Source organism: Bombus vosnesenskii, unplaced genomic scaffold, assembly GCF_011952255.1.
Source record: "Bombus vosnesenskii isolate JDL3184/JDL3185 unplaced genomic scaffold, Bvos_JDL3184-5_v1.1 scf7180000013270, whole genome shotgun sequence".
Lineage (NCBI taxonomy): Eukaryota > Metazoa > Arthropoda > Insecta > Hymenoptera > Apidae > Bombus > Bombus vosnesenskii.
In genome coordinates, this window is record NW_022882928.1 from 216,517 (window position 1) to 234,270 (window position 17,754).

At 35.5% G+C, this 17,754-nt stretch overlaps 4 protein-coding genes across 6 annotated transcripts; 3 read left to right on the forward strand and 1 right to left on the reverse strand.

Annotated features, from left to right (window-relative positions):
• Positions 1-5,936: 5,936 nt before the first annotated feature.
• LOC117230997 (maltase A3-like) lies at positions 5,937-9,672 on the forward strand. The gene is made up of 9 exons (XM_033489007.1): positions 5,937-6,250; positions 7,188-7,367; positions 7,442-7,599; positions 7,665-7,799; positions 7,886-8,091; positions 8,173-8,368; positions 8,450-8,904; positions 9,119-9,259; positions 9,340-9,672. The coding sequence occupies exons 1-9, from the start codon at positions 6,085-6,087 to the stop codon at positions 9,545-9,547; spliced, it is 1,845 nt and encodes a 614-aa protein (XP_033344898.1). The 5' UTR covers positions 5,937-6,084; the 3' UTR covers positions 9,548-9,672.
• A 567-nt stretch (positions 9,673-10,239) lies between these two features.
• On the forward strand, positions 10,240-11,573 carry LOC117230998. Of its 2 annotated transcripts, XM_033489009.1 has the most exons (3): positions 10,240-10,658; positions 10,975-11,153; positions 11,243-11,573. In XM_033489009.1, the coding sequence occupies exons 1-3, from the start codon at positions 10,367-10,369 to the stop codon at positions 11,243-11,245; spliced, it is 474 nt and encodes a 157-aa protein (XP_033344900.1). In that variant the 5' UTR covers positions 10,240-10,366; the 3' UTR covers positions 11,246-11,573. The 2 variants fall into 2 exon arrangements, with proteins under 2 accessions (XP_033344900.1, XP_033344899.1); XM_033489008.1 differs by having other exon boundaries at positions 10,975-11,573.
• Positions 11,574-12,149: 576 nt separating this feature from the next.
• LOC117230971 (neutral and basic amino acid transport protein rBAT) lies at positions 12,150-15,758 on the forward strand. Of its 2 annotated transcripts, XM_033488960.1 has the most exons (10): positions 12,150-12,515; positions 12,968-13,346; positions 13,428-13,672; positions 13,746-13,871; positions 13,962-14,188; positions 14,274-14,457; positions 14,518-14,744; positions 15,079-15,084; positions 15,279-15,428; positions 15,553-15,758. In XM_033488960.1, the coding sequence occupies exons 1-10, from the start codon at positions 12,291-12,293 to the stop codon at positions 15,626-15,628; spliced, it is 1,845 nt and encodes a 614-aa protein (XP_033344851.1). In that variant the 5' UTR covers positions 12,150-12,290; the 3' UTR covers positions 15,629-15,758. The 2 variants fall into 2 exon arrangements, with proteins under 2 accessions (XP_033344851.1, XP_033344852.1); XM_033488961.1 differs by lacking the exon at positions 15,079-15,084.
• On the reverse strand, positions 15,679-17,392 carry LOC117230973 (JNK1/MAPK8-associated membrane protein). Its single transcript, XM_033488962.1, has 4 exons — positions 16,560-17,392; positions 16,309-16,478; positions 16,150-16,226; positions 15,679-16,058 (listed from the first exon to the last, which is right to left on the reverse strand). Exons 1-4 carry the CDS (start codon positions 17,030-17,032, stop codon positions 15,843-15,845), a joined length of 936 nt encoding a protein of 311 aa, XP_033344853.1. The 5' UTR covers positions 17,033-17,392; the 3' UTR covers positions 15,679-15,842.
• Positions 17,393-17,754: the final 362 nt, after the last annotated feature.

Consider the following 17,754-nt stretch of genomic DNA (forward strand, 5'->3'; position numbering starts at 1 on the left):
ACGTCGTTTACATCGCCATCCGTTTTACTCGTTCGCCATTCGCGAAATTCGGCCAAGTCGACGAAAAGGCGTTATTACTGTCTTAAAACGAACGCCGTTCCGTCAAGAATGTTCCATCGTTTCGGAACAAATGGAGAAGAGAAAATTTTCTGCTCCGTCGTTGAAACGACTTCCGGCTGTCGTGGCGGAGAAAAATGTGAGAAGAAAAGGAAAAGGAGAAAGAGAAAGAGAAGAAACGGGAAAGGGTGGAGGAAAGAGAACGATCGTCAGTGAAAAGGATTAATCGATAATCGCGGCGTGTACATCGCGGCTTACAAATTAGCCGGCTGTTGTGCAAACGCGAAAGTACTAATTGTTTTGCAGAAATGCTTGATTGGCTTGGAAATGGTCCTATTGTGTCTCCGGGAACAATGGGTCTTACTCGCTGCTGAATCCTCGCCGATATAATATGTAGGATGGTTTTAGAGGTGTCGACGCGAGACTGACACGGTTCACCTATTATGGCCGCAAAATGGTCTATGCGATAAATAACAAGGGGACTCGATGGCGTGGCGCGGCGGTAACGAGGCGCGCACCGAGAACTTGCTCGTTTTATCGTTAAGTAGTTTCCTGTGTTGCACGAATACCGCGCCAGATATCGCGATGTTCGATCTCATTTTCGGCCGGAGAATACACCGCTCTCGTTTCTTTCTTTACAAAGAATTCCCTGAAAATTGTGCAACGCGTTTGTGATATGTTTTTCGATGACTTGTTATGAATAAATAAAGAGATAAGCGAACGTGACGCGTTGAATTATTCGCGGCTAATACGACTAACGCGTGTCCCACAGCATTCCTTGAACATCGGTTCGACGTTATCTTTGCCGTTACATCGGTGAATTTTACGAGATATGGAAAATCCAGACGAATAAATTCCGCCGAGCGAACCAAAAACCAATCTATTTTCTTGCTCTGCTCTGCGTTTCGATGCATTCGATTCCGGTAAAAAGCCGCGACCCGGTTCTTCCCGATCGAAGGCGAACCGTAAACGTTCGTTCGGCCGAAAAGTCGTGCCGAGTTTTCATCGCGAGCAGCCATCGCCATGAAAATTAATTTTCATCGCTTAACAAGTTCCGCCGACGTGTACGAATACTTGATCGGTTTTCATTACCCATTCGTCGGAATAATGCGTTCGTTAATAGCGTTCACCAATGATAACGAGGATAATTTAGGTAAAGCGCCTGCCTCCGTGACCATTCGATTTCCCGTAATTCACTTCCGTCCTTCGGAACGACGCGTTTCATTTTGAAATTCCTTCGTGAATAGCGTTTTTCCGCCACCGTGTAAATACTCGACCGAGTTCGACGAAAGCAACGGCTACGTCTAAACGTAAATAAACCGCGGGCAATTGCCTTTTTTAATTAGAGGCGACTCAGGGCGGAGAGATATCGCCTGATGTCAGCCCGAGAAACCAAGAAAACAGATAACAATGTCTCGCGCTTGAAATACTTCGATAGAAGGCGAATTAATCCCTGAAATAAATTTAATAACGCAATTACTCGCGATTAGCTATTTTCGTCGTGCATTCTCTGTCGCTATGACGAACCACGCGATATTCCGTATCGAAATAATTTAGTTGCTTTGCTCAGGCTGCTCGATCACCGTTACCTGAAAGCCAGAATCCAGGTAATTGGCAAACTTCATTTCTCCGGTAGAACGTGCTCGAGACGCGAGACACGCGACGAATGTATTACACGTGCATAAAGGAAACTGATTTCGCGAATTATACGCGTTCGCGAACAACGAAATCTTTCGGCAAACTTTTCCATCTCGCTGAGTCGCGGTTAAATATTTTGTCAACATCGTAAGTCTTTCGGAATCCTTCCTCGATTTTTTAACAAATTAAATTAAACCGAAAAACCATGTCCGTTTTAACGGAGTATATCGGTTTGTACAGTCCGAGGTAAGAGAAACATTCGAAGGAAATACGAGCCTCTGAGAAGCCGAATCGATAACAAATTCCCACTTTTCGCGAGTTTTTTTACTTTTAATTATATAGATGCGTGATTAGTATTATCGAAGAAACGAATTATCCGCTTGGAAAGGTGCATTTCGATTCTCTCAACTATCGTAACGTTCCCACTCGTTTTTCTTTTCTTTGCAGACTTAATCGATTTCGAATTATACAGGGTGGTTGGTAACTGGCGGTACAAGCGAAAAGGGGGTGATTCTACGCGAAAAAAGAAGTCGAAAATATAGAATAAAAATTTTTTTTTTTTAATTTTTCCATCGAGACAACGATCTACAGTGAGATCCGTTATAAATACCGCACGCGTACCGAGCGAAAATTCAAAGTCGATTTTCTCGAAAACAAAGCCTCAAAAGAAAAATTTTTATTCTACATTTTCGACTTCTTTTTTCGCGTAGAATCGCCCCCTTTCCGCTTGTACCACCAGTTACCAACCACCCTGTATATCGAAACGATATTGGTAGTATTGTGTTGGCAACTAAATGATTGCGGATTTTGTCAATATCACCTAATGACAAAATCCGCAATCACTTAGTTGCCAACCCAATAGACTCAACAACCGGAATGACTTTCTTTGGCTGTCGAAATTCCTCGCGTTTCCCATTCCAAAGTCACAGTAATTCGTTCAGCCCATGCAAACATTCGAACACCAGGAACGTTCTTCCTGTTCGCGGGAAATATTGGACAAAGTAAGAAATTTCCACGAGTTAAAAAAGTAGTTGCAAGCAGAAGGGACGAACTTACGAATAAAAATTAATCCGTCCTTCGCTGGTTTCATCGAGCAAGAATTTGTTCGTCCGCCCGTGGCCGTAGACGTGAAAAGCAAAGAAAAGAATTCGATCGACTACTGGGTTATCTGGCAGTATGCAAATTGCACACAGTTAGTTTTCTCTCTTTCCGACGTCGGGAAACAAACGCTATACACAAACAGTCGTGAGACGGACAGATCTGAATGGGCACAGAGGATGGTCTTGTCACTGTGTTCTCCGTCGAGAACACAACTTTCCACCGTTTCTCGAATTACACCGCCGCTTGATTACCCAAAAGCTGGTCCGCTGCTGGTCCACGAGCTGCAACGTGCAATCGAATACCATTGGGAATGGAAAACCGAATACAATACATGTAAAATATCGGGAAACTCGTAACTGCGACAGTACGAACAAACTTTAGGATTCATACAAATTTATTATTCTACCTGTGATAACATCAATTGGTCGATTCGTAACAGTTACGCGATGACCAGAGACGGATGAGTTGTACGATGTGATTAACGACTGGTTCCGGGAAAAAAGCACGATAAGTACGTTTTTTTTTTTGGTAATTTTCCGATTTTACTGACGCTTTATTGTACCAACTAACGTGAAGAATTTTGGTTGAAAATGTAAACGACCTATCGAGTTCGATGCGTGCAAGTCTTTCAACCCTTTGCACTCTGAATTTTATTTCAATTTCGTTACCAGCAGCTCTCAACGCTTTTAAGTGTTTTATTTGAAATTTACTTTAACTAAAAGATAAGACAATTTAAATAACCGAAGGAAGAAAGAAATTCACTTAAACACCAGTTTTATTACTATTGTTGTATTTTGTAATTTTTAAGCGCAGGATATATCCTGAAACAGTTTCCAGGATGCAATCCTGGCTTTCTTTCGTACGTTTCACAAAGAAACGTGAAACTGAAGAGTCACGCTCGACATACGACTGCAAAGGGTTAAGGATAGCTGATAAATCGACAAAGTCTGCGTAAAAGCGAGGGATAACATCATTACGATGTTACGCAACGTTAACAGGATTAACAACGTTAAGAAACAAAAGCCTGTGTAGCTGCGTGGAAGAAATAGCGAATATCGCGATCTTCCAATTAGTTCAAATACGATAGAACGATCGCGAGAAGGATCGGATAATCCAACTTGCCGCGTTATCGATTGCTTGTTGCAGCGTGTTCCAATAATTCGCGTTGGCACGATAAATAACCAAATGTTCGCCTACCCTAGTAGCTTAACCAATAGCGTGCTCTCAGCCGAATTATAGAGGGTATTTCGGATGGCATCGATTATCTTCCAATTTACAATAACTGGTGCGTATAAAACGAGACGAATAAATCATGCATAGCTACGTGATACGAAATTGGGGTTCGTAAGAGGCTTAGGCGATGAGTTACGCGACGCAATAAGGCATTCCGAGGTAGGGTTGGTCAGGTGAACGTTCGAGAGATCCATTCGAGCGCAGCCAAACGGGTTAACCGCGAGAATGAATTACCGCGAGGCGAGAATCGCGTCGTTAGAGCAGCTGGCTCTCGTTGAAATACGAGCAGGGAAAGGAGGTGGTATATTTTTCGTATGGCAAAAACGCCATGGCCTCGCCCCTTTATGTTACCACGACCGAATTTGTTGAGGTTATTCGGTGTGTAAACAGAGAAAACACGTGGATAAATTGTAAGGTAGAAAATATATTTAAATAGAAGTGTGATAAGTAAAAATACAATTTGAGCTGGTCCAGATCCGCACGCTAGCTGTGTTACCTAATAACTGAAAACCCCGAAGCCAACGTCGCCTGTCTACTGTTTATGGCCTGACTTCGTCGCAGTCTTTTGTCTACGCGCTGTCGATGGCTTCAGTGCTTGAGAAAACTAAAAAAGACCAGATGTAGAGTTTTCTTAGAAGTGGTAGCCACTTCAACAGAATTAAAACAGCGCCGCGTCGTGTATTCGCGTGTCGCAGGCGGAATTTTAATTAAGCGCGAACCGATGAAATTTAGTTACGCCAAACGTACGATTTCGAGCGGACGTGGTGCGCGGTAAAGCAAACAGAGAAGAAAGAAAAGTGGAATACGAGGAACGTGAGATATTTCAGGCTGTCGGTGAGCGATCGAGTGATTTGCATTTCTAGCGCACGATGGATCGTTTATTATTGAAAAGCAACGCATCTTCTGAGCTGATACATCTTAATATATCCAGCAATAATATTTAGAAGGTAAGTCGGTTTCCTTTTCGACAAGGTAAGTCGTGTATCGAGATATCTTTTAAACACGGACTGACCTTAAAATCCAAAAATTAACAAATAGATAGACCTATCGTACGTCTTCCGTGTGATCTTCGTCCCGTTATTCGATGCTGTATTTATCTGATCGTTTGAACTCTCGTGAGAAGTGCTTAGGACAAGCGCCAGAGTCTGGAATATCGAAAGATATTTTACTTGGCGAAAAACCCAACATCCCGTAGAGTGTCATCGGTCGATCAGGTTCCACACCGCCATTATGTTGGAAACTGATCTTCGCATAGGAAGTTTCCGCGTAAAATACGAAAGTTGCGACGTTTAGGAAAATACCTGAGGCAGATAAAATTGTTGCAGAAAATATATTTCGTTGTGTGAATTTGCTACGGTAAAAACGATGCAGTTTCGGCTCGCTGCAAGCTCCTTTGATTAAAATGTCTGATCAGGAATGATAATCACAAATGCCGTGAAAAACGTTTAAAATCACGACTGCGGGAGAAATAATAAACAAAAGTATGATCAGCTAGTTTCGATACGGTTTCCCCTGTTAAAGCGAAGCTTTTTGAGACGAACGTGTCGCCCTACTTTTACTAAACGATCGCTGCTATCTTAAATAAGTGAGGTTCCCACTTTTTCAATTTTAATGCGTAACTCTTACTCTTTGCTTGCGAGATGACCCAATAAAAAAGCAGGGAGAAATACATCGGCTTTGTATTAAATATCGTATCTTGTCTAGACACGCCAAATATCCTAATCTTGTTATGGCCGACACAATTTACAATTACACCCCTTTTCTCGATATAATCGGTACTAGATTTTCCTCTTTCTTTGCTCAAACAAAAACTACTATCGCGATCGGTGATCCGCCACGAACAGCGACAGGAATTAAAGGAACATCTCTATTCTCTATTCTTAACGTAAACAATGACGCGTTTTCAGTATATATGGAGGAAGGAATAAGCGCGATAAGGACACCGGAATCATCGTGATAACGGCAGATAAAGCGATAACCTGGTTTCTGCCAAAAATATATATAACAGGACGAAATCGCGTATCGAGAGTCGAGTTTTGTACATCGACCGACGAAATGCATCAATCCCGTGGAATTCTACTGTTGGTTTTCGGGCTCCTGGCCGTGGGATCGACAAGTTCCCAGTTGGTGGACAAACAATGGTGGGAAACCGCTTTGGTCTATCAAATCTGGCCGAGAGGATTTCAGGATAGCGATGGAGATGGCGAGGGTGACTTGAAGGGTACGTTATGAACCGGAAATTGGAATCTACAGGTGTGTTTGATCGTTGTGGTTTCTACATTCCGAGTATTTATGCGTATGGGAGATGCACGGAACGCGGGAAAGTATGTATAAAATATTATGGGAAGTAGAATACTTGTTGTAATATTTAGTTTTGTTGGTAAAAATATGAACGTGCATAAATATGTAGTTTCTAGTCGTCGTGGATATCGTAAATAGGAAATAAATCGTAAATTCGATAAACCGAAAAGTGTCGTGTTCGATAGTGGGTGCATGTAACGAAAAAAAAAAGATAATTATTTTCTTAGTATCGTTATCGAAGTTCGTAGTGAAAATAACTGTTATCCATAGTGGGATATTGCGTTTGAAAATTTTGCGTTTTAAATTATAAACGGGGCAGCTTCTATACGAATGTTCGTATCGTTTGACTTGAGATATACAAAACGAGTTGCGCATGTAAAAATGAAAATTTAGATAAATGTAACATAAGGCCTGTACAATGGTCGTGAAATTTCATAGCCTCGTAAATCTATTTTTTAAAGCTACTGGCAGCGTATCGTAAATGCTAAACGAGTGAAGAATTAGCTTCGCGTTCGGAGTTGTGTTACGGCTGAGCTCGTTTATCGCTTGTTGGTCAAGGTACCAACCGAAGTTACTTCAGACTTCCCGTGTGCCATTGATAACGCAGAATCAATTTATCGCTCGATGGAAATAATTCTTCAATTGATTGGTCTCGCTGAATTTATGGTAAACACGATGAGGTGACTTTGACGACATCTTTCTACGGAATATACGTAAATAAAAAACACGTGGTGAAAATATTTGTCTAAATTTTGAACACGATATGTTAGTAATATTTAACTTTAATATCATATCTCTAACTTTTAATTCACATTTTTAATTCATAGTTAATGAAATAAATATCAAATGTTACATAGGTATAACCAACCGGCTGGATTATTTACAAGAGCTTGGAATCGACACAATTTGGCTGAACCCTATCTACTCATCACCACTGAAAGATTCTGGATACGATATTTCTGATTATACCGAGATAAATCCATTGTTTGGTAATCTCCAGCTCTTTGACGAGTTCGTAGAACAAGCACATAAACGTGGTATGCGTCAGTAGTTAGTGACATTTTTTTCATTGAATATGTATCAATTTTTTGAGTGACATAAATTATTGCAGACCTGAAGGTCATTTTAGACATAGTACCAAATCATTCAAGCGATCAACATAAATGGTTTCTGCTGTCGAGTCAAAATAATAAGCAATACAATGATTACTACATTTGGGCAAACGGTTCCAAAGATCAAAATGGCAACAAGATACCACCTAATAACTGGGTAAATAATTATTCATCCTTGAAACAATTTTGACAAATGCCTGCTAATGCTCTCATTTAATTTAGATAAGCACCTACAGTGACAAAGAGGGATCAGCATGGACATGGCACGATACAAGGCAGCAATGGTATTACCATAAATTTCACAAATCTCAACCTGACCTCAATTTGAGAAATAAAGATGTGATACAAGAATTATTGGTAAAGTATTAATATTATGATAATATTGTATTTTGTAATTCAATAAGAAGTTAATGTATGCTTAAAACCTTATTTACATATTTCAGGATGTGTTCAACTTTTGGCTGAAGAGAAAAGTTGATGGTTTTCGAATTGGCGCAGTATCGTATCTTTATGAAGATAAGGATTTAAAAGACGAGCCTGTTGCAGGGAATGGAATCTACACATCTGGTCTGCCAGAGAGCACAAATCTTGTATACAAGTTTCGTTCATATATTGATAATTGGGTAAAAAAGAACAAAGCTCCTTCAAAGTATGTATAGAGATATCACAAATTTGACTTTAACTTATTCCATAATATTTATATTAAAATATTGCAATTGTTAATTCACAGATTATTAATCGCAGAGTCTTATGACTCTGATGAAGTGTTGATATCGCTTTATGGTAATGCTACGCACAATGGAATAACACCCTTTAATTTCCGGTTTATTACTTCTGTTCAGAATACAAGCACTGCTGAACATATTAAAAATGTTCTGGAAGACTGGTTTAAAAAACTTCCAAACAAAGCAAGCACAAATTGGGTGGTAAGAGCACATATTTTGCTACGATCATCTCCCATTGTTTGCCTAAGATTTAAGTAGATACGTCTGTTCTTCCAATTCTAGCTTTCCAATCATGATACTTCAAGAGCAGCCTCAAGAATTGGATTGAATCGTGTCGATGGACTTCATATGCTTAGTCTACTGTTACCTGGTCAAGCATATACTTACTATGGAGAAGAGATTGGAATGTTAGACAGGAAGATGTCATGGAATGAAACAATCGACCCTATGGGTTGTTCGAGGTCAAAGGAAATATTTGGAAATTATTCCAGAGATCCTGCAAGAACACCAATGCAATGGAACTCTAGTACATCAGCAGGATTTTCATCTAATAAAATTACATATCTTCCTGTTCATCCAGATTATACAGAAAGAAACGTCAAAGCACAACTAAAAAGTTCACAGAGCAATTTGAAGACATATAAATCACTTGCTACTCTTAGAAAAGATAAAGTATTCACTCATGGAGATTATGAATTCGCAACCTTAAACAATGATCGCGTATTTATCTTTAAAAGGTTTGTAACACAATGACATACATATATGTAATATTCAAAATTATAAAAATTATAGAATATCAAAAATAAGTAAATATATATATATATATATATATATATATATATATATATATATATATGTATTTATTTATTTATTTATTTACTTTTATATATATATTATATTTAATACATTACATTACATATTCAATAAGTATCTAATATTATTTTTTATTAGATCTTTAGCAAACAATCCTACATATATCATTGTTATTAACTTGGGTCTACGACAAGAAACAGTTAATCTAACGTCGGTGTATCCAAACTTAAAAGATCCGGTAGAAATTGTTATCGCATCCAGTAATGCAGTTAACATTACGTAAGCGTATGTCTTATATCAAAACGGATTAACTGCTGAATGCGCGAGGATAACTCGGAATATTTAATTCCACTTTTTAGGTCAAATATTTCGACACAAAATGTTATACTCACGGCAAATGCAGCATTTGTCCTGAAAGCTGAGGAACCCGGAGGAACTAGTACAACTCCTTCGACTCCTGAATCTACAACAAAGAAAAATTCTGCCGTTATTTCCTCCTCAGTAACATGGTTAATAACAAGTATAAGCATCGCAGTAGTGTTATTGAATATTTTAACGTTTCAATAATCCCAAATTTGTAGAATAAAAATTTTAGTTATGAACTTATATAAAGCGATTATAATTAGTAATTAAGCGTTCCTATATTAATAAGAGGTTTTGTCTAAAGTAACAGCAAATGTATGTTCAATTCACCCTGCTTTACATGAATTAGTATATAAGTATATCCTATAAATAGGAAGTCTATTTTTGTCAAGAGAGGCATTGTCCTCAGATGTTAACATGGTTATGAAGTGCTGCTATAATTTATATTAATGACAACACAAATACTCCCACTGTTCAAATACATTCATGAAGCAACGAATGTGTTGAATGACTCATAATAAGCTAAGCAATGGTCCCGAGTGAATGTCTCATTTAGAAGCCAGTTGTATCTGTACTAAAATCATGAGTAGAACCGTACTCTTGCTGGTATAATTATAGCAACGGCATGAGTTTAATATCATCATTGTTTACAATACGTAAATGTGTGTGAAGAAACGAGTGTGAAGTAAGGCAAAATACATATAAGAAATATAAGAAATTGTCAAACAATTCGTTGCCTTGTAAACAGAGAAAATATATCGTTTATTAAATTCGTGACCACAAACAGTGCGTTTATAATTAGTTGGATATATTTAGATATATATATCTGTGACTCAGTTTATCAATATGTACCGGTTCCCTGTTAATCAGGGCGACAGGACTTCGAACGGACGCAAATATGTTGAATCAAGTCTAACGTATCTCCCGTAAGATAAGAACGAAAGGCAAACAATAATAGGGGCGACAAAAGAAATTTCACCATTCAATTGTTATCTCGTTGTGTCTATATTTATCGGGAACAGAATGTCGCAGAATCGTTGTTTTATAACATCGATCGTTAACGGTCAGCCTAAATCGTGCCCCACTTGTGTAAACATAAATATTCCTATCATATCGGGAAGCAAACGAACGTGCAGCGGAAAAAGTAATGATGCGAAAAATCCGTTAGTTGGTTTTTGGCATAGTGAAGAGTACCAAGCGGATCAGAAGAAATTTATAACAATGGAATCAGCAGATACTACTCACCTTCCCTGCGGTGCATCGACGTACGAGGCTATACAAATCGATGGATCTAACGAAAGATTACAAGACACAGGTTTGGCATCACTATTCACGAAATGGAAAATATTCACGCAACTAATTGTAAAATGACAACGAACAATGTTCGTACGAAATCTGAAATTTAAATTGGACCAATCATATGGCATGTGCTCGCGCATCCGTATGCTATATGCAACATGCATTTCGAGACCGGAAGTTTATAAATTAAGATATCGAATCTAGATTCGGTCGATAACTCGTGCGAATTTGAAAAAATATGTAAAAGATATTTATCAGTGTTAAATTACAGTTAAAATTTATAGAATTACAAAAAATATTATTAAAAGGCGTATAAAAAGACTATTTTTTAGGATCAGCAAGCGATAATTTTAGATACCACCGAATCGATCCAATGTGTATGAATATTCGTTTGTGTATGTTTTGGTTTTTATGGGCATTGTTGATAGTAATGATTATTTTATCTATTTTATTTCACTGCTGTTTTGAATGGAAACCATGCTACAATGCTACTATAAATATAACAGATACAGTAAGTATTTGAACAGAAATTATGAATTTTGTTCACCCTAGAATCGGTATCTCAAATTATGTAACCGCCTTAATCCCTCGTTGTTTCAGTAAATTTTCCAGACACCAACATAATACGAACGTGTTCAGGATCTCTAATCGGATGTTACTGAATAAGTCAATAAATAAAAAATCGATGTGTCCATAAAGATAGTATATTTTTCGTGCTATCAGCAAGATATAAGATAATCGTTTAATTCCTTGCTTACGTTAACAAAGCTACTGTTAAGCAGAAGGATACAGATCAAAATACTTCTAAAACCTTTAAATGTTAAATATGAGAAATGTTAAAAAAATCATGTATACAGTACTATTTATCATTCTTATATATGAATATATAGAAAACTTTATATATTATTTACATCTGAAAATATTTTCTAAATATTTTTCGATTGTAATATTAAATTTGTTTGTCATACAAAAGGTGTAAATAATCAACGAAATATCTTTCGCGCTATTTCTCAACCCAAGTATTCTATTCGTCGTTGAAACGTCCGATCGAAAGGGGAGAATTAAATCAGTTCTGGATTGTGGCAGTAAAGAACCCTATGCAAACTAACTTTTAATTAAAATTCTTTAGTAACTTTATCTACAAAATAATATTTTTTTAATCATAAGTTTTTTGAAGGGATGTCTTAATTTCTAATCAAATTTTTCTTTTTAATTTTCTTATAATTTACTAACATTTTTTAGTACGATGCATAAACATAAATCTCCACCGAAATATTACAATCTAAATAAGGGATATTTATTTAGTACATTAGAAAATTCTGGATATTCTTTAATTTGTAAAACATATTATAAATCTCAAATATTGTTCTAAAATACTTAGTAAAGTCACGGTAATTTTGAGGGACGAAGGTCGTCCCTGATTTTACTTTATACCCTATGCTTGTGGTAGTATAAGTAAATACTAGCAGGGACAAAAGGAGAGTAAGAACCAACTAGATTTCTCTATGGGGTAGAAGGCGTCTGTCCAGCCGTTCTTGAACCTTACGGAGTCGAAAATCCATCGAAAATTCATTAAGTAGAGAAAAATTTTCACACATCCCCGCCATATAAGATCGTTTAACGTCCTTGGTATTGTGCGATAGTAATAATGGAGAGTGGGAGGTTGAATTCAGATAATATCGAAGCTAACGGGAACGCGAAAGAAACGGCAGTTGTCGCCACATACAAGGCGTTGTCGGACGAGGACGGAAGTGTACAAGATAAAATTGAAAACATGGGAAAAGCAAGTAATGAAAACGATACCGACGATGGGGTCCACGAAAAGATGCTTAAAGATGAGAGTAAAATCTCTCCTATGAAAGATACAACCGAGGTATGTTAACGAGCACATTTTTGGAAGTCACGCCTAATTTTTATACGATCAATAAAAGATACCTCTATTCGTACTTAAAGATATCCATCTCCTTTTTATCACTATTATTGTTTTATTATTCTATTTTATTCAAATATAATTAATAGCTAATTACTATTTTTATCTTGATTGAAAGTTTTTTTTGCTCAATAATAAAAGTCAATTGATCTGCTTTCGAATGATTTTCAAATTTTATTATCACATGTTTTTATGTATTCTATATTTTTCCGACATTGTATTACATTTGTTATTCGAAAGTAAGAATCTTTTACTATTGCATCATACCATCATGAAGAGGAAAGATAGATCATGGAATTATCTGTGGAAATAATTGTGATTCATTAACATTCAAGAGAAATACATGCATTAAATGTCTGTTGATTTTATATGTAACATACGATTATTTTGAGTAGGTAAAATTTATTTCTGAAAATGGAGATACCAAGATCGATATTGAGACAGTCAAACAAACTCTTTCTGGAATGGGAAAAGAGGAACTCATGGAATTTGCTAATTCCCCATTCTGGATTAAATTAAGATGGTTTTTATTCATTTCTTTCTGGGTACTTTGGTTTGCCATGTTAGCTGGTGCTATAACTATTGTGATAATGGCACCAAAATGTGCAGCACCAGAACCCAAAAATTGGTGGGAAAGGAGTGCTATTGTACAATTAGATCCTGTTGAAACAAGCACTCATGATTTGAAAGGCATAGAATCTTTGTTAGATATTTTGAAAACACAATATATAGATGCAATTTCTCTAGCTTCCACGGTTAAAGAAAGTTCAACAGGTACATATACAACAGCTCTTACAGGTAGTTTTTTACTCTAGTATGGCAACAGATATTAATATATTGCATTTTAAATCATAGGGGGAACAGAAGACTTCAAAAACATTAAACCAGAATTAGGAACTACAAGTGATTTGGAGGCTCTTGTCAAAGCTGCCAAAAGTCAAGAACAATATATCATTTTAGAATTAGATCCAAGTCATACATCAACTGAACATCCATGGTTCAAACGCTCTATAGAGAAAGAAGAACCATTCTCATCTTACTACGTTTGGGCAGATGCAAAAATAACTACCGATGGTAAACGTACTCCACCTAATAATTGGGTTAGTTATATCTATTTTCAAGTTAAAATTGCCCTGTATCTTTGTAGTATTTCTATAATACGAATTATTTTAGCTAAGTGTACATGGAGGATCAGCATGGGAATGGAACGAACAAAGAGAACAATATTACCTTCATCATTTCAAAACAACACAACCTGAATTAAATTACAATAATCCAGTAGTAGTTACAGAATTTTCAGTAAGTTATTTTGTCATTGCTTCTCTTATATGCTGATTAAAAAATAAATGTAAAAAATAAATTCGATAATACTTAACTTTTAATGCTTAGGATATTTTGAGTCATTGGTTAAAATTAGGGATCAGTGGATTCCGTTTAGCTAATACTCAATATTTAACTGTGGATCCAGATCTTCATGATGAATTTAGGAGCACTATACCTACTGAAGCAGATAACTATGATTCATTAGTACATGCTTATACAAGAGATCGGCCAGAAAATGGTGTTGTTCTGGCAAAATGGCATGAAAGAGTTCATAATGAAACACGCAAAAAAGGGTTAATTATCTTTAATAATTATAGTAGTAGCATGCATATTCAGTCTTCCTTTCGAGCAAAGTTCCATAACAAAATGTTTGTCCAGGTTCTTTGCCCTCCAAGATGATATTGGAACTGACATTCTACAAGTTTATAATGAGAATAAGAGGCTGATTGATCTTCCACAAAATTCACAATTTCTTACAACTGCAGATAGCAATATAGATGCTGCGACTTTACAGCGTGGCTTTTCCCACTGGCTTAATTTTACTTCCTGGCCTGCTTGGGATGTAAGTCTCTACAAGATGTATATTTTAAAATATATATTATATTATCATATTACATTCTAGATTAACGGTAGAAACCTCAGTTTGAGAGAGAGAATGCCTGCAGATATAGCAGACAGTTTAGCACTTATGACATTACTTTTACCTGGAACACCTGTATTAAAATTGAACGATACTTTGTCTGCAAAAGACGCCTTTGCGACTTTATGTAAAACGCGACATAGCTTAACGTTTCTTCATGGAGAGACAATGCTTAAGACTGTCAATGGAAGCGTATTTGTTTATACAAGGTAATGTAATAGTATTTTTACTTATTTCAGTATTGTATGTTTATCCATTTACACATTAAGTATAACCTTAAAACAAAGGAGGATAGTATCAGAAAATTAATGGATGGTATAAAATCTTTGAAGAATAAAACAGTAATTGCAGTATTAATCTATATCAAAGAAAGTTCAATCAACTTAATTCACAATTGCTATAAATCATTTCAATTATCCTTTGATGCTACACTTAAACTCTAAATAACTCATACACCTCACACTATTGACACAAATTGTACTGTATAATTTACTAACCAAAGATCAATTTGCCCTGTTCCACGCTTCCTTCTATGCAACGCAGGAACTGGTGAGTCATCTTACTAACATATTGCATGAGGCTTACGTTTTGTAAAATTAATTGTAAATAATAGCAATTTTGACTAATCACCAGTTAATAACTGATAATATAAAATATTAATTTAATTATCATTGTCAAAAATTGAATCAATTTTTCTTTCTTGTTCTTCATTAAAAGAATATTAAAACTGAATAAATGTCTAGGTTAAAGAGTGGCAATCCAGGATACTTAGTAGCGTATCAATCAGCAGAAGAACCTACAGTAGTGGATTTTTCTACAATACCACAGATTTCTGACGAAGTTAATATGGTCGCACACAGTCCTAATTACGTGCAAGACAGCGACACAATAAAGTAATGTTATTTCACTATCATCAATTACTTAATTTATTTTTATGTGTTTTTCGTAGAATATCAACAATTTCTTTTATAATATTGTGATAAACAATCGTTTTTTATGAAGTTTATTTTTTTACAGAACAAAACTGCCTTCTAACAAAGTTCCCATATCGGGCAAGAGTACAGTTGTTTTGACATTTGTTCCGCAAAATTAGATACGAGAGAAAAACGTCTACAAGTGATCTATAAGAATCCCTTGCTTATGATCTTTATGTAATGGCATTTATTATAAGTAATTATGTACTGCTTTTGTGAAAAATATAATTAAATGTGATCCATTGAAAACATAGTATTCTACAATCAATTAGTTATTGTTTATAAAGGGACAACTTATTATAGTTATGTTAATAATAGGTTTTATAATTGTATTTATTCTAAATGAAGTTTATGCGGATCTGTGAATCTTACAGTAATAATATAAAACAATGCAGGTAAAGGAACTAAAGCAATCAATGCTGGATGAATGCCGAGATCTCGGAAAGTTGCAGCAGCTACTAAACCATATCCATATAACATCCAATGACTTGCAATAATTATTACATTTTTTATATCTGATACACAGCTCAACAACAATGCTTTCATTGACTGAAAGAAAGGTAGAGTTTCATGAAACATTTATAAAACACATTTAGTATTTAAATATACGTAAATATGAACAATATACAGAGACCATTACCTGATTTAATTTAAATGAAAAATGTGCTGCATTAAATAGTATAGACAGTGTTATAGTTATATATGGGAATGAATAATCTGTAAAAATAAGAGTTAATAAAATATGGGAAAGGTATTACCCTTAAACTATGGGGAAGGTAATGTAAATTGCTTGACTTACATATTATACCACCGCCAACTGCATGTAATAAAGCTAAAATTGGATAGAAATAAAGAGCAGCATAAATTGTAAATTTTCCTTTCTTTGGTAAAAATTTCTTGGCTATAATTGGCCTTATTATTAACATTATAGCTGTCCCTAAAGCATAAAAAATGAACACCATTGTGTACCTAAGGATTGAACAATTAATTAATTTTTCAGACAAAAAGCTAAATTAAATAATTAAATAGAATAATTATGTAATTACTAACAACGGATAAACAGCTTCTTGTGTACAGTGCAGAGTTTCTTCATAATTTGGGCTAGGATTGTGAAACAATGTGTACCAGTCTGAGAGTTTTGTAATTCTACATGATCTAATTGCAAAACTACCTATAGGATCGGTTACTTGTAAAGTAATCACAGATGCAGAAACAACTTCTACTAGAGCAGACAAATGTAACGCAAACACTTTTTTTGGTATAGTACGTCTCATAGATATTATATCAATGCAAACCCAATGTAATAATAATACCAATAATGCCACAAATCCTAAATAGAACCAATCATAGAGCATTGGTTCGTCTTCGCAAGAAACACATATCGAAGTGGCGTTTGCCCTGAACCCTCGAGGGCATGCACCACAGTCACTCCAGTTGCCATCAGGCAGTAATTCCCTTCCACAATATAATCCAGGACATCGAGTAAAGGAATTTAAAGCATTTGCCTTTGGTATCGAGCACATGAAGAAATAGATATGAAAGCAATATTTATAAATATTTATAATATTTATCACCTTTTTCAAATTTCAAAATATACATCAACAAATACGCTTTATGAACATTTTAAGGTTAGATTTCAAGAACTCGAACTACAATCCATGCGGTATAATAACATAATTTTGTAGTTATGTTATTGATTTCGAAGTATGTTATTCTGAATAACAAATACGCTGTTTATGGAAGCACTTCGTTTTTATAACGTAATGGCGTTTCTTAATAATAAAGTTTGTAAACTATCGTTAGGTATGGAACGTTATCTGACGGTAGATCGGTAATATCATGTGTATATATACATATATCTAATACAATATATATCAAGGAATATGTTACAAAGAGTATAAAAATGATTTTATGTCAATACAGAAAAATGATTTCAGAAAATGAAAGCATGCATTCTAAAAGCTATAAAAGTTATATATATATATATATATATATATATTGTACAATGTTAATATATATATTAACATTGTACAATATACAATGCATCATATTAGAAAATTTTAAGAACAAATTCATAAACTTTTATCAGTTTTTATCTTCTATATTATTTTCCCTATATAAAAGTACCAACTATGTAATGTAGATGTATTATAGCTTTAACAGGTTTTATTAAGGCAAGTTCATAGAAACGAAAGCAATTGAGTAAAAGATATGTTACATTAACGATAAACAGCAGTAAAAGAAC

Bases quoted from the DNA above. Each gene is read 5' to 3' on its own strand.
- LOC117230997 (XM_033489007.1), top strand. From the start codon at position 6,085: ATGCATCAATCCCGTGGAATTCTACTGTTGGTTTTCGGGCTCCTGGCC. The intron at 7,600-7,664 runs GTAAATAATTAT...CATTTAATTTAG, and splicing joins AGATACCACCTAATAACTGG to ATAAGCACCTACAGTGACAA. The intron at 8,092-8,172 runs GTATGTATAGAG...GTTAATTCACAG, and splicing joins AAGAACAAAGCTCCTTCAAA to ATTATTAATCGCAGAGTCTT.
- LOC117230971 (XM_033488960.1), top strand. From the start codon at position 12,291: ATGGAGAGTGGGAGGTTGAATTCAGATAATATCGAAGCTAACGGGAAC. The intron at 13,347-13,427 runs GTACATATACAA...TTTAAATCATAG, and splicing joins GGTTAAAGAAAGTTCAACAG to GGGGAACAGAAGACTTCAAA. The intron at 13,673-13,745 runs GTTAGTTATATC...GAATTATTTTAG, and splicing joins GTACTCCACCTAATAATTGG to CTAAGTGTACATGGAGGATC.
- LOC117230973 (XM_033488962.1), bottom strand. From the start codon at position 17,032: ATGTGCTCGATACCAAAGGCAAATGCTTTAAATTCCTTTACTCGATGT. The intron at 16,479-16,559 runs GTTAGTAATTAC...TTCAATCCTTAG, and splicing joins CAAGAAGCTGTTTATCCGTT to GTACACAATGGTGTTCATTT. The intron at 16,059-16,149 runs GTAATGGTCTCT...CCTTTCTTTCAG, and splicing joins TTTCATTTAAATTAAATCAG to TCAATGAAAGCATTGTTGTT.
- LOC117230998 (XM_033489008.1), top strand. From the start codon at position 10,367: ATGTCGCAGAATCGTTGTTTTATAACATCGATCGTTAACGGTCAGCCT. The intron at 10,659-10,974 runs GTTTGGCATCAC...ACTATTTTTTAG, and splicing joins CGAAAGATTACAAGACACAG to GATCAGCAAGCGATAATTTT.